General features: G+C 45.3%; 1 protein-coding gene across 1 annotated transcript in view; it reads left to right on the forward strand.

The window, feature by feature from the left end:
* Window positions 1-15525, forward strand: part of ALDH1L2 (aldehyde dehydrogenase 1 family member L2) — a 30454-nt gene extending 14929 nt beyond the window's left edge. The window contains exons 11-23 of the mRNA XM_035128107.3: window positions 520-639; window positions 2233-2360; window positions 4321-4471; window positions 6504-6574; window positions 6694-6799; window positions 8674-8761; window positions 8902-8995; window positions 10680-10779; window positions 11211-11309; window positions 12100-12265; window positions 12900-13005; window positions 13353-13552; window positions 14514-15525. Coding sequence (XP_034983998.3) covers window positions 520-639; window positions 2233-2360; window positions 4321-4471; window positions 6504-6574; window positions 6694-6799; window positions 8674-8761; window positions 8902-8995; window positions 10680-10779; window positions 11211-11309; window positions 12100-12265; window positions 12900-13005; window positions 13353-13552; window positions 14514-14569 — 1485 coding nt within the window. The 3' untranslated portion in view covers window positions 14570-15525. The remainder of the gene's footprint in view (window positions 1-519; window positions 640-2232; window positions 2361-4320; window positions 4472-6503; window positions 6575-6693; window positions 6800-8673; window positions 8762-8901; window positions 8996-10679; window positions 10780-11210; window positions 11310-12099; window positions 12266-12899; window positions 13006-13352; window positions 13553-14513) is intronic.
* Window positions 15526-15824: the final 299 nt, after the last annotated feature.

Raw genomic sequence — 15824 nt, forward strand, 5'->3', positions numbered from 1 at the left:
TTCATTTTCTTTCATTACGCTAGTAAATTGACAAGGTGTGTAGTAAGGGAGAAATTTTACATTGCAATGCCCCTCTGTAGAACATAGTGCATCCCCAGGCATACATTGGCCCAGTTTGCATGTAACACTAAGCCAAACAAACGTAGAAATATGAAGGCTCTCAGAGAATATTCAAAAACTGGAACAATCACTTCTGGGTTTGCGGCATTTGGGAGCCAAAATGTTTGACTCGCAAGGCATTCGGGATCCAAGGTACAACTGTAGCTGTTAGAATCAAATCACCTGACATATACTGTAGATAACTTGTCTGAAGGTAAACTGAAGATTAAATCCTACACACTAATTGATGGGATCTCAAAAACAACATTTGGATCCTAATATAGGCTGCAAATGAATTGGAACCGTTCAAAATATGTGTTTGTTCTGCTTAATGGTTTTTGCATGAAGTTCACTGGGCATAGTTCACACATGCTAGTTCAGAGGACAAACTGAAGCTTGTGGTTTTTGTTTTGCTGTTAGGTTTCAAAAGATGTCAACCGTATGACTGTGAAGATGCCATATCAGTGTTTTATTAATGGGCAGTTTGTGAATGCTGAAGATGGGAGAACATACGATTCTATAAATCCAACCGATGGATCTGTGAGTTAACCCTTAGTGTCCACATTGTCTTTCTCTGAGTTTTTTTTTGTATCTGGATTATACAGACCTCTTTTTAAAATGTAGTAAGTACTATACAAAGAATCCCTTCCGTTGTGCCAGAGCAACCTGTTTGAGAATCTGAGTTGAAAAGGTAATAACACACTGCCACTGGTCACAATGTCTACACATTGTAGCTCTTCTTATGGCCAAGTGGGGTGGAAAAGCTCTAAATTAGGAGGTGCAAAAAGTTGTTCATCTCTTAGCTGCACTGATTGAGTGATTCTCCACCCCTTCTCTTCCCTGTTGTAGTGTAGTGTATTAGAGTGCAAGGCAAACTCCCGTCTCCTTGCCAGTGGGACTTTACAGAGTGATGGAATCATAGAATCGTAGAGTTGGAAGGGCACCCAAGTGTCATCTAGTCCAACCCCCTGCAATGCAGGAATCTCAACTAATGCATCCAAGACAGATGGCCATCCAATCTCTGCTTAAAAACCCCTAAGGAAGGAGATTCCACCACCTTCTGAGGGAGTCGGTTTCACTGTTGAACAGCTCCTACCATCAGACAGTTCTTCCTGATGTTTAGTCGGAATCTCCTTTCTTGTATCTTGAAGCCATTGGTCTGAGTCCCACTCTCAAGAGCAGAAGGATCATGGAGCCTGATCCCTGCAGTGCTGGATTTAGGGCGGTGCGGGCAGTTCCCCTGCACAGGGTGCTGAGCCGAGGGGTCACAAGGTTGAGAAGACCCATTTGTTGTGCCAAATTTTGTCCTCGCACATGGTGCCATATTACAAATGATTACCTGTGACAGTTCTAGGCTGGCACAGTGATTGGGTCCAACACCAGCTTGAGATGACTGTTGAGACTGACTTGGGGTCCAGCGGATCCTGGGATGACTCAGCCTTGCCTCCATACCACCCTTGGAACAGCCCTTTTACAGGGTTTTCCACTAGGCTCCCCCAGCAGCAATACTGCCAAGTGGAAGGAGGAGCTTTATGCCAACAGAATGATGCTTGTACCGTATGTTGTTGTTGTTGTTGTTGTTGTTGTTGTTGTTGTTTAGTCATTTAGTCGTGTCCGACTCTTCGTGACCCCATGGACCATAGCACGCCAGGCACTCCTGTCTTCCACTGCCTCCCGCAGTTTGGTCAAACTCATGTTGGTAGCTTCGAGAACACTGTCCAACCATCTCGTCCCCTTCTCCTTGTGCCCTCCATCTTTCCCACCATCAGGGTGTTTTCCAGGGAGTCTTCTCTTCTCATGAGGTGGCCAAAGTATTGTAGCCTCAGCTTCAGGATCTGTCCTTCCAGTGAGCACTCAGGGCTGATTTCCTTCAGAATGGATAGGTTTGATATTCTTGCAGTCCATGGGACTCTCAAGAGTGTATAGCTTGTATAGCAGTGCCCAATGGGAAGCCAGCACAACCAGGGCAGCCAAGTGAAGGGATGTTTCCACTCAGTCCAAACACCTGCCACCAGCCCAGCCCACCAAATGGGAGGCCTGGGATTGCTCTGCCTGCTGGCATCTTTGCGTTGGAGGAAGTAAGCTCAGCAGCAAGGTTAGTTCTGACCAAGCCTCTCTCTGTATTTATGGCAGGTGATTGCCAAAGTGTCGCTCGCTACAGTGAATGATGTTGACAAAGCAGTTGCAGCAGCAAAGAATGCCTTTGAGCATGGTGAATGGGGAAAGATGAATGCAAGAGACAGAGGGAGGATATTGTACAGGTATGGCATGCCTAAGAAACCAGTTGCAGGTCTGTATGTTCCTTTGTTGCCTGTGTAAAATCACGCTATGCCCTATTTGAATAAAGCAGTAATCTTACACACACACACACACACACACACACACACACAGAGAGAGAGAGAGAGAGAGAGAGAGAGAGAGAGAGAGAGAGAATAACCCTAAGTTAGAAGATCAGATTCTGTGGATATTCTGCACATATAAGGTTCTGGAATAAGTAAAGGAGCAGAGTTCTGATTATGGAAACCTGCCCTAGGAGCACTTATAATTATTATTTATTTAAATTTTAATACTTTATTATTTTAGCACTTACAATTATTCATTGAATCGTTATTGCATCTAAATCAGTGTCAGGGACTGGCTGGACATTAATGAGTGTGCACACTGGGGGAAGGGGGGGCAGTGATTTGTGGGGAACTGTGTACCAGCCAGGTGGCAAGAGTCAGAGGCAGGGGAATCTTCAGAGCTGGAGGGTGGAGCACAGGATGCGTCAGAAGAAGAGGAGGAAGAGGCAGGTCAGGCAAGTGAAGAGCCAAGTGCTTCCCTACCCTTTCCTGCACCACTATTTCCCAGAACCAGGAGGGGATTGAAGAGGGAAGAGCGAAAGCAGCTTCCACACAGATGTAGTCTCTGGCTACGTGTGTGCATCCCATTGGGAGGAAGTTCATAAACTGGTAGAGTGGCTCCCTGTTGCTGCAGCTGCTCCATAGAGTGCAGTGCAGACCCGAGAATAGCTGCCTAGATGCTAGACTGGGGTGTGTGGGTATTCAGAGCCATAGAAATGACTGTGTCAGCTTTGACAATAGATGACTATCTGCTGTGTGCATTCCTTTGGCTGGGAAACACCCTTGACAATCGGCTTTCTGTGCTGCATTTTTCCTGCAGATCTCTCTTTTCTTTTATTTGCATGCAGTTTGCCACCATTTTCACACACACACACACACACACACACACACACACACACACACACGTTACCAAAGCAAATAAGCACATCTGCTCCTATGTGCATTGATTAAATCACCTGCAAAAGGGAATCTTGAAATGATTGTTTCATTTACATCAAGATCTCATTTTTGTGGATGTTTTAATCAATGTGTATTTGCAGAACAGCGCAGGTGGCGCTGTGGGTTAAACCACAGAGCCTAGGGCTTGCTGATCGGTGAGCTCCCGATTCTCGGTCCCAGCTCCTGCCAACCTAGCAGTTCAAAAGCACGTCAAAGTGCAAGGAGATAAATAGGTACCACTACAGCGGGAAGGTAAACGGCATTTCCGTGTGCTACTCTGGTTCGCCAGAAGTGGCTTTGTCATGCTGGCCACATGACCCGGAAGCTGTACGCCGGCTCCATCGGCCAATAACGCAAGATGAGCGCGGCAACCCCAGAGTCGGTCACGACTGGACCTAATGGTCAGGGGTCCCTTTACCTTTACCTTATTTGCAGAACAGCACATTGTAAGGAAAATATCTGTGAACTAAAAACTGCAGCAAGTTTGTCTATGTGCACTAATTTGAATGGCACCCAGAAATCAAAAAGGGAAGAAAAATAGATTTCTGACACATCTGTCTGTTTTATATAAAGACCTGGTAATTCAGAACTTCAAGACCCAGAAAAGCAATGTAGGTTAGGCTGAGAAATAGTGCCTGGCTCAAAGTCAGCCAGTGAGCTTCATGGTTCTAATCTGACAATTTGACCTGGCTATCTTTCCTGCCCCTCTGATTTCGTATGTGTGTGCATAGAAATATAGAATGCTTTCCCAACCCATCTTCTGTGCTTTTGCAGCATAAAAGTGATTCTCAAATCACACACTTTGGTCATTTCACTAAAAACCATTGGTTCTACTCAAAATATTAATGAATCTGCGGCATAAATTCTGCTCTTCGGATATAGGGCTTTACAAACACACCATTTTATGTTTTACATTGTATGTCATTATTTCGTTTTAAAGACTTGCAGATTTGATGGAAGAACACCAAGAGGAATTGGCAACCATTGAAGCTATTGATTCAGGAGCTGTTTACACACTGGCTTTGAAGACCCACATCGGAATGTCAGTGCAAACATTCCGATACTTTGCTGGATGGTGTGACAAAATACAGGCAAGCTAACATTTGAGTTGGCCTTGATCCTTGGGAAAACAGCAAGGGGATTCATGCTCTTGCACACATTGGTCCTTTTCAGAGAATTAGCATGGGATTCCATCAATATATTTTTCCTATTCATTTGATGTATGAGAAAAAGATATATCCTTCCAAGATCCTGCTTGTTGCAGGAGTATCATATTGTCACACGTGATTCCTATAGAATCGGGGTGTGTGGGGTGTGCAGGCACTTATTAAGCCTGCTAGACCGCGAGGCCGTTTTAAGCAAGCTATACACTGCTTTCTGTTACCTGCTATAGAAGGTATTGGCAATCCATGGCCAGGAATGAGATGCAAAAAAGAGGTTCCTTGCAACACAGATTATCAGCTAAGGTTACATAGGGCCAGCGCCGTCTTAAGCGCCCCGTCGCCATGGTGCGCCGGATCTCTCCGGCGCCCTTCCGCCCCGTTTCGCAGCGCGGTGGGCGGGTGGGCGCGGCGCTGCTGTGTGGCGGGCGGGCAGGCACAGCGCGATCTCTCCAGCGCCCTCCCGCCCCATTTCCCAGCGCGGTGGGCAGGTGGGCGCAGCGCGCAGCTGCGCAGCGGACCGGCCGGCCAGCGGGCGGGCGCAGCTCACGGCGCCCTCCTGCCGGGCCGGCGCCATGGTGCCCTGCGCCACCGGGGGTCTATGAAGAACCGGCCCTGCATAGGGCTACGGAGTTCCACCCAAATAGCATTAATGTGACTGTTCACCCCGGAATTCCCTCTTTAGGCCAGAGGGACATCACCTGATATTCCTCCAGACTGTCAGTCTTTTGCAGGAAGGACTGAAGTGTGTAGATTTAGGTTGGAGGATGGATGGTGGCTAACAGATTGAGGTTGAATCCTGACAAGACAGAAGTACTGTTTTGGGGGGGGGCAGGAGGCAGGCAGGTGTGGAGGACTCCCTGGTCCAGAATGGGGTAACTGTGCCCTTGAAAGACCAGGTGCGCAGCCTGGGAGTCATTTTGGACTTCCAGCTGTCGATGGAGGTGCAGGTCAATTCTGTGTCCAGGGCAGCTGTCTATCAGCTCCATCTGGTACGCAGGCTGAGACCCTACCTGCCCGCAGACTGTCTCGCCAGAGTGGTGCATGCTCTGGTTATCTCTCACTTGGACTATTGCAATGTGCTCTATGTGGGGCTACCTTTGAAGGTCACCTGGAAACTACAACTAATCCAGAATGCGGTAGCTAGACTGGGAGCGGCTGCCAAGACCACATAACACCAATCTTGAAAGATCTACATTGGCTCCCAGTACGTTTCCGAGCACAATTCAAAGTGTTGGTGCTGATCTTTGAAGCCCTAAACAGCCTCAGTCCAGTATACATGAAGGAGCGTCTCCACCCCCATCGCTCTCCCCGGACACTGAGGTTCAGCGCCGAGGGCCTTCTGGCAGTTGCGGTTCCCTTGCTGCGAGAAGCCAAGTTACAGGAAACCAGGCAGAGGGCCTTCTCAGTAGTGGCACCCGCCCTGTGGAAAGCCCTCCCACCAGATGTTAAAGAGAAAAACAACTACCAGACTTTTAGAAGACACCTGAAGGCAGCCCTGTTTAGGGAAGTTTGTAATGTTTGACGGACTATTTTAATATTTTGTTGGAAGCCACCCAAAGTAGCTGGGGAAACCCAGCCAGATGGGTGGGGTATAAATATTATTATTATTGTTGTTGTTGTTGGTTGGCGCAACTTAAGTGGACTGAAGTGTTTTGTTGCTCCAGAGCAGCAAACCCACTTTAAAATAATTGGACTTTTAGCAGCTAGGAAAGTGACAGGGAAAAGCACTGAATGATGTGCGACAAATGAATGATTAAGTGGAAACAAACCAGAGGAAAAGCTCAATAAAGACTGCATATAATGTAACCTCCAAGTAAGCTTTGTGCAAGCAAATCAATAAACAGGCCATCTGGAGGAGCCTGCTAACAACAAACATGTTGTTCAAACAAATGTGATGATATGATGGATGCATCTTTTACCACCTTCATTTAAAAATAATGATGATTGCTTTCTCATTTAGGGGTCTACCATTCCAATTAACCATGCACGGCCGAACCATAACTTAACTTTCACCAAGAAAGAACCCCTAGGGTAAGACAAATTCTTCTTTTGCTAACGGAATTAGATAAGATTCAGTGTTTAACTAATAGCAAATTTCTTTGAAAAACCCATTTTATTTCTGTATTTTTTCCCCTCCATGCAATTTAAAGTGTCTGTGCAATCATCATTCCCTGGAACTACCCACTGATGATGCTCGCGTGGAAGAGTGCAGCGTGTTTGGCTGCTGGCAACACTTTAGTTCTGAAACCAGCACAGGTAAACATCAAGCAGGCTGATAATGTCTTGATATATGGGATTCCTCCAGTCTACAGTCTACCTTATGACTAGGGACGAAATGCAGGCTTCTGGGTTTCTCTGTTGAGATTCTGGGATATTCTGCAGGTGTGGCTGGGAAGCAGGTGCGGCCTGCTTCCCAGCCACACCTGTCTCCCCAAACCACAACCCGTATCAGCCCTCCTTTCCACCTACCTTGCTCTTTTACCTAGCTGGAGTAAATCCTTGAACGCCAACAAGGCATCAAGAAAGTCAAGAAAGGGATGTGCAAGGCAGGGATGTGTATCCAGAAACAAGGCTGCTGTACTAAAGTTCTTATCTAAAGAAGGTATCTGAAGAAGTGTGCATGCACACAAAAGCTCATACCAATGACAAACTTAGTTGGTCTCTAAGGTGCTGCTGGAAGGAATTTTTTTATTTTGTTTCAACTACAGCAGACCAACACGGCTACCTACCTGTAACTAGTACTAAAGCAAATTCATGTTCATTGCCCTGCCCACTTTTGCCTCTGACCCCACCCAACACCGACATGTGGCTTCAGGCTAATGAAGGTTCCCCACCCCTGCCCCAGACAGTTTCTACCAATGTCATCCACTGATTGACCTTGATAGAAAGTGCACAGATATTATTATTATTATTATTATTATTATTATTATTATTATTATTATTATTTAATATTTATACCCCGCCCATCTGGCTGAGTCTCCCCAGCCACTCTGGGTGGCTCCCAATCGAATATTAAAACAAACAGCATTAAATATTAAAAGCTTCCAATATAATAATAATTTAAAGGAAGAATAATAAAAGAAGAATGTGCCATTGTTGAGGAGGGTTAACAATGGAAATCACATTTCACACTCTGAGGAGGGAAATCCTACCAGGGCCATCTCAAAACATTTTGCCGCCTGAGTCAAGGCAGTGCGCTTTTCTTTTTGTCACGGTCCGGTCGGCGGGCGATTGAAGCCCTGACTGAGGACGTCAGGACCAGAGGCAAGATGGTGATGTAGAAGCAGGAACAGGTGCAGGGCTGAGGGTCCAGCAACAGGCAGTCGCAGGGTCAAGGAGCAAGGCAGAGGCGAAGGTCTGGGAGTCAAGGAGCAAGGCGTCGGCAAGGCAAAGGCCCAGGGGTTGAGGATCAAGGCGTTGGCAAGGCAAGGGTCCAAGGGTCGAGGATCAAGGCGTTGGCAAGGCAAGGCAAGGCATCGGCAAGGCAAGGGTCCAAGGAGCCAGAGGCAACCAGGCAGGGGTAGTGTTGCTATGGCAAAGAGCTGAAGGGAAATGCTGAGCTTTTATCCCTCCCAGCTCCTGCCACCAGGTGCAGTGAGGTATCAAGTGGCCTCACCTGAGTGACCACTCCTTGCTTCTCCAGCACAAGCTGAGGCAGGCCCCAGTCCTGCAAAGCACTACAGGCCCCAGAGCCTGACTCCTGCCCATACTCCTGACACTTTTCCCTCAACAAAAGCTGACCAGACAGGCAACTGAATCTTACTTCAAGGCTACTGGTGGTGATGATGAGGCAGTGTATTCCACAGCACAGTCACACACAATTCTGTCCTCCAACATCAAAAATACAAAGGCAGGTGTTATAACTCAACTAGATGAAAACAAGAACAATAAAGAGAGACAGGAGCGGGGGGGGGGGAATACAATTCCTTTTAAAAAAAACAACAACCCTAAACCATGCTACAGGATTTTGTAAACATTACAATTTTCCATATACCATACGCATAGATCATCTGTGTTGGTTTTATGTTATCACAATGTTATAATTGGCTTAAACTGTCTTCTTTGCCTGTATGTCTGCATACCAGGCAGGCAGGCAGTCTGGTAAAATCATGGTGTGTGTTTTTATGTAGGTAACTCCACTGACTGCCTTAAAGTTCGCAGAGCTCTCTGTGAAAGCAGGATTTCCCAAAGGCGTTATCAATATTCTGCCTGGTTCAGGTAAAGCACTTATGCAACGGTTTCTCTTTTCTGTTCAAAGAGGATGGAGGGAATGGGGTGCAGCACGACTAAATCACTGAAATAAACAAAGTCCTCAATGACACTAAAGCTCAACATTTAATTTTACTTATGTCACACAGGAGGTTTAGTAGGGCAACGCTTGTCCGAACACCCAGACATTCGTAAACTTGGGTTCACTGGCTCAACACCAATTGGGAAACAAATCATGAAGAGGTAAGGTATTCTTTGCCCACCCCCCACCCCCACTCCCCACCCCCATTTTTGCATGCTGTACATTTTTAGAGCATGGCCTTCACATGGAGATGTTTTCGTTTAGCCATTAGCTGTGTGGCTTTTGCTATGTGTCTCCCTACACTGACAATGTAAAGTACAGGGGTACCTTGGTTCTCAAACATAATCCATTCTGGAAGACCATTCAAGTTCCAAAACATTAGAAAACCGAGGTGCAAAGGGCTGCCTGCGAATTCAAATGAGAAAAATGAAAAACACGCAGCAGAAGCCGTTCAACTTCCGATGCTCGTTTGAAAATGGAAGCATTTACTTCCGGGCTTTCGGTGTTTGGGTTCTGAAATGTTCATCAACAGAGACATTTGAGAACCAAGGTACCATTATAGGGGTGGAAGAACCTGTAGCTGTCAAGATCCCACCAGACTACAACTCCCATCACCTCTGACCATTGGCAATAGGCTGATAGGAATTGGAGTCCAACAGCACCTGGCATGCCACAATTTCTGTGCCTCTACAGAGTGACCTGTATGTAGAGATTGATTTGGATGCTACTTTTCCTTTCATGGCTTGAAAAGAGGCCCTCCACCTTCTTTTCTGCCCGCAAAAATCTGCTGCTGCAAGTCGGGTGCCCCTTGGATATACCATGGGCCTTGGTGCTGGGCAAGGGCTGCAGGCAGAGCAGGGAATTGGTGGATATTGTTCTCTCCATTATGTGAATGGGGGAGGAAATTTGGACCTGAGCCATAGTAATACTCAACCTGCAAAAAGAACTTGGTTTGTTTTGGTACCAGTCGTGGCTTCCCGCCAAGAATTCTGGAAGCTGTGGTCTGTTAAGGGTGGTGATGTTGTTAGCAGCGGTGGATTTAGGGTTGTGCAAGTGATGTGCATGCACTGGGCACTGTCTCAAAGCACTGTTTTTGGGAAGGAGGCGTGTGGCCCTGGCACAGTCCTAGAGTCCTCCCTCCTCCTTCCCAAAGCCAGATTTGGGGAGGAGGTGAGAGGGCTCTAGGACCCTGCCAGAGCACTTGTAAAGGTAAAGATAAAGGACCCCTGGACAGTTAAGTCCAGTCAAAGGCGACTATGGGGTTGCGGCACTCATCTCGCTTTCAGGCCGAGGGAGCCGGCATTTGTCCACAGACAGCTTTCCAGGTCACGTGGCCAGCATGACTAAACTGCTTCTGGCGCATGAAGGACCGTGACAGAAGCCAGAGCATGTGGAAACACCGTTTAGCTTCCTGCCGCAGCGGTACCTATTTATCTACTTGCACTGGTGTGCTTTCAAACTGCTAGATTGGCAGGAGCTGGGACAGAACGATGGGAGCTCACTCAGTCACAGGGATTCAAACTGCTGACCTTCTGATCGGCAAGCCCAAGAGGCTCAGTGGTTTAGACCACAGCGACACCCTTGTCCCTTGTACCTCCTTCCCAAAGCCAGGCACCTCCTTACTTGCCTTTAGAAAGGAGGTGAGAGGGCTGGGGGGGGGGGTCAGGCATGCCAAATTCTGGCCTCGCACAGGGATCCATAGTACCCAAGTCCACCACTGTTGTTAAGAGGCCCCTATTCCCTTCACAGAATATGCTTACTTATATAAGTTTATATAACTTCCCCTCACTGTTTATCAGGAGGAATGAGACTGAATTCTGAACATTTTCATCATCCTTTTTACAGCTGCGCTGTCAGCAACCTGAAGAAGGTTTCTTTGGAACTGGGCGGGAAATCCCCGCTGATCATATTCAATGACTGTGAACTTGACAAAGCTGTGAGAATGGTAAGCCAGCTTTGAAAAGGCTCCGGTGAACTTCTTCCCTAGTGTATTGTACATTGTGCTGCTGCTCTAGAGAACTGTGGTTGTGACACTGCTCTGAAATTATAATTATTTATTAAATTTGCTTACCGCCCTATACCCGTAGATCTCAGGGTGGTTCACAACATAAAATCACAACATAAAAATCTCAAAATACATCGTAAAATAAAAACATAGACAGCCCAATCCCTTCCCCTTTACCTGGTAAGAAAAAGGAAGGTATAAAGAACATTTTAAATTAATAGTTAGTAGAAAGTAAAAATGCTCATTTTCACTGTATGTTCTATATGTTCACAGGCTTCCATAAAGAAACTGAAAATGGAAGGAAAAAATAGCTTAAGATAGCACACACACAAAAAGCATGCTCACGGCATGTTCTTTTTCTTCCAATGCAGGGCATGGGAGCCGTTTTCTTCAACAAAGGAGAGAACTGCATTGCAGCCGGCAGACTTTTTGTGGAAGAATCAGTCCACGACGAATTTGTTAGAAGAGTGGTAAGAAATTTAAAACGTGAGAGTTTAAACATGGTTTTTGCCTTAGGAGCCTTTCCACTACACACCAGAGGTAGGCAACATGGTGCCTTTCAGAGGTTGTTGGACTCCCAGACTACCTGGCCCAATGATCAGGGATGATGGGAGTTGTAGTCCACAACATCTGAAGGGCACCTGGTCAGGGAAGGCAGAAATGGGGCTAAGCCCGGTGTGGCTAACCTATGGCCTTCTAAATGCTGTTGGACTTCAACTCCCAGGCAGCACAGCCAACAGTCAGGGATGCTGGGAACTGTAGTCCAGCAACATCTGGAGGACCACTGGTTAACCACCCAATAGTTTCACAGTGTTTTTGCTTTGTTTGAAACCCCTGGAAGTTTTGCCAAGCGACTTGTCTGTTTGCCTGGTGTTAGTACAAGGGGAGAACTGGTATGTCGAATTCTATGGGCATGAGTATATTACAGTAGTATAAATTGCTGGCCCCAGCATGGCACAAATCATATGTCTGAGGGGCCCATGTAGTATCTAAGAGTTTGCCTGGGCAGGGGGCAGAGCACACAGCTCTCCCATCTAAAGGGCTACTTATTGATTGGCACGAGAGCCAAGAATATGAGCTTCTGTTCCATTTTGTGAGAGTCCTCTAGCAAGCAGGACAAAGGACAATTTCCCTTTCTTCTCCAAATAACTTTAACACCTCGTTACAAACGACTTCTTCAGATGGGATGCCAACATTATTGCCCAAAAGGGTTTTAGTAGTTGACAGGTACTTTTTCCTCTCCTTTGGTGGAATCCGTAGGTGGAAGAAGCCAAAAAGATGAAAATTGGTGACCCACTTGACAGATCTACAGACCATGGTCCACAAAACCATAAAGGACATTTGGAAAAGCTTCTGGAGTATTGTGAAGCTGGCGTGAAAGAAGGGGCTAGTCTGGTATATGGAGGAAGAAAAGTAGGTAGACCAGGTAAACTATGATCTAAGTAGGATCCATAAATCAGATTGATAAAGAAAAGCAGGTGGTGGTATTGGGGGGGGGGTTGTGTGTGATATATATATATATATACTGGTATTCTCCTATGGACCACAGATTCCTCACCAGTTCTTACCTAATGAGGCAACATGGGCTACAAATTTGTAAGTCCAATCTGCTCATGCCTGTTGTTCGATTCTTGGCTTTCATTTGGGGAATTTGTCTCAGGTAGAGCCTTGTGGATCAGACAAAAGGCCCACCTTGTCCATCATCTTGTTCTCACCATGGCCAACCATATACCATTGGGAAGCCATGAGTGCAACAGCACTCTCCCCTCGTATGAATTTTAGTGGATTAAACTGGGTACACCCTTTGCTTTAAATCAGTTTATCTGATTGACCAATCAAATGCTGCAGCCCTGGATAAGATACTAAAGAATTAACACTTTTAATGATGTCACCATATGGAGTGTGCTACAGAAGGCACATACAACATAGCCTCAATGGTATATCAGGACAGAAAATTCCTGTAAAATGAAATAAAAGCATTAAAAAAATAATTGTCAAGACAGAAAATGTCTGGAATCATTTCAGTTTTGCACATGCCACACCATCTTCTCTTTGATCAGGCTTCTTCATGGAACCTACAATATTCACGGATGTTGAAGACCATATGTTCATTGCGCAAGAAGAGTCTTTTGGTCCTGTAATGGTCATTTCCAAGTTCAAAGATGGGTAGGTCCTGCTATAGATTAAAGATGTTATTCTTTATTCTCCATGCAACAGTTAATCATGCGAGTCCAGTGCCCAAACAGGGCTTACAAAGTCAGGCCTCTGTGATTGGAAAGTGTCGTTGTTTTGACCTTCATTCCTACTTGTATGGGATGCCTCCATATCGATTACTTATTTTAGCAGAGGATGCTTTCTAGTCAAGCTTTCTAAACACATAATAACGAAGCAGCAGAACCAAATAACGCGTGGGGAAATCTGTTGATGAAAAGCAGCTTAAAGGGACTTGGATCAATGTCTCTGCTGCGTTCCATGTTGCTGCACTGACGGCAGATCATTCTCTCATATTGCAGGGATGTTGATGGGGTGTTGGAACGAGCCAACCGGACTGAATATGGCTTGGCTTCAGGGGTCTTCACCAAAGACATAAGCAAAGCTCTCTACGTCAGCGATAAGCTGGAAGCTGGAACAGTTTTCATCAACACCTATAACAAAACTGATGTGGCCGCCCCCTTTGGAGGATTCAAGCAGTCTGGCTTTGGAAAAGATTTAGGTAAGTTGCATTTTACTTAAGATCCAGAGAAATCTAAAGCTCAGTGCAGTGGTGGGCAAGCTGTGCACCTGCAGACAGTGCTAGACTACATCTCCCATAATCCCTGCTGGCTGCTAGCTAGGGCTGATGGGACTTGGAAGTCCAACATCAGCAGGTCACCATGTCCCTACCTTGGGTCAGAGGTTTGAAACCTATGTTTACCTTTTAAAGTTTCTTAGTTATTTAATACTATGATCTCATTATATGTTATTGCTAGCTGCTTTTCAGCAAAGATCACACCCACGCCATGCATTTAAAGCACCTTTAAATAATACTATAGTGGTGCCCAACTTTTAGTGGGATGGATAAGACCTGGTCTTATCAATGTTGCTGGATATGCATTTTATGCATTTTGAATTGCTGGATGCTCTTTTTATGCATTTTAAATTGTTTAAATTTTTCTGGCTTTATATTGTTTTAAACCATAAAACTACTTGTTTTAGGGTCAAGTAGCTTGAGGCTTTTTACTGTTTAATTATCTATTTTATCCATCTGTCACTTTAAAGTGCATGGTTTCCCCAAAGAATCCTGGGAATTCTAGTTTGCTATGCATCCTGGCAATTATAGCTCAATGAGGAATAAACTGCAGTTCCTAGGATTCTTTGGAAGAAGCCATGCACCTTGAACATACTGTGTGGATGTGACCAGAAAGGCACATCTATGTATCTTAAAAAAAAAGTCTTGTGAAAAATGTTACAAGCTTAGGTTTTCATTGCTAAATTATTTCTGGCAAACCCAGCACTTGAGGCAGAAGGCACACATTTACCTCACAGCGTTCGGAATCCTAGCTCTATAGTTCACAGGATTCTTCATGGAAAGCCACAAGTTTTAAATGTGTGTTAAATGTGCTGGAAATTTATGAGTAGATGGTGCAGAAAATATGTGTGGTCTACAATTGTTCCCATGCTCTTGTTCTCTTCAGGTGAAGAAGCGCTTCATGAGTATCTCAGAACGAAAGCTGTAACCGTGGAATATTAAGCATCGCGACTGGGGTGGCATAGTGTTCTTAAAACACTTCACCAAGCACAAGACAGGACTCCAAAATTACAACAGCAAAACCGTGAACTTCCACTGGCACATAAACGCAAAGTCAGAACCTCATCGCACTGAGCAACATGAAGAACTCTTGCATTCACAAGAGGAACAAGGCACTCTCCCCAGCTATGCCATTCGTTCCAAACAGTTTTATGATGTGGATCCTCCAGCAGAGTTCCGTATGCATTCAGTAGGGAATCACTTCCGAGTCATAGACTTTACTGTGAAATTATCTGCTTCTGCAGCTTTTTTGTACCGTTGTCTCCGCTACCCTGAATGTCATCACCTATAAAAGCAACTGAACCATCCAGTGGTGACATATAAACCTCAGGTCCCTGGACTTTACAATGGAGATTTTGCCCAAGTGAGAAGCAACGGACGTAGGAAACTACGGTACCTTATGCTGAGCCACAGCATTAGTTCATCTAGCCCAGTATTGTCTGTCTTGACTGGCAGCAGCTCTTGAGTTTTGGACAGATGTTCCATTTGACCTGGAGATGCTGGGGATTGAACCTGGGACCTTATGCATACAAATCAAATGCTCTACCACTGAGCTATCGCCTTCTTCAGCATTGAATGTCCCTTGTTTCTCCAAATTAGTCACATACAGTAGTACTTAAGTTTCTACAGATTGCATCACACCAGCATTATGCCTCTTTTCTTCCTGCAATGCAAGTTTTTAAGCAGCACAGAGAACCAATTTGCCATAAACATTGTACATAAATTCAAGGAAGTGCACTTACTATGTTTTTTGTATGATATGCAGAACTTAGCGTCTGTGTTCTACTATGCATATGAAAGCTATAGCAACTATTTTATGATGTGTTTACATTTCCTCCAACAAGAAATCTACATAGCTGTGAATTCCAATTATACTATTAAATCATATTTGTGCTGAATGTGTTATGCAGAGTGTTACAATCCTGAAATACGCCCGTAAAAGCACATAAACACTTATCTTTGGCTACCACTTTTCATATCCAAAGGAGCAGCAGAATTGTAATGGTTGCATCCGGAAGCCTTTAGAGCAGGGGTTTGGAACATGATCTTCCAGCTGCATAGATGAGTTTTATTTTAGTGAACGTTTGCTGCCTGCAGAATATTCAGCCGAAATGACTTCACCTGCTAGATATACATAATTTGTATCCAAATCTGCTGCCAAAGAAGTGGCAGCTCAAATACTATGCATGCATATTCA

This window comes from Zootoca vivipara, chromosome 9 (genome assembly GCF_965207765.1).
Source record: "Zootoca vivipara chromosome 9, rZooViv2.hap1.1, whole genome shotgun sequence".
NCBI classification, from domain to species: Eukaryota; Metazoa; Chordata; class Lepidosauria; order Squamata; family Lacertidae; genus Zootoca; species Zootoca vivipara.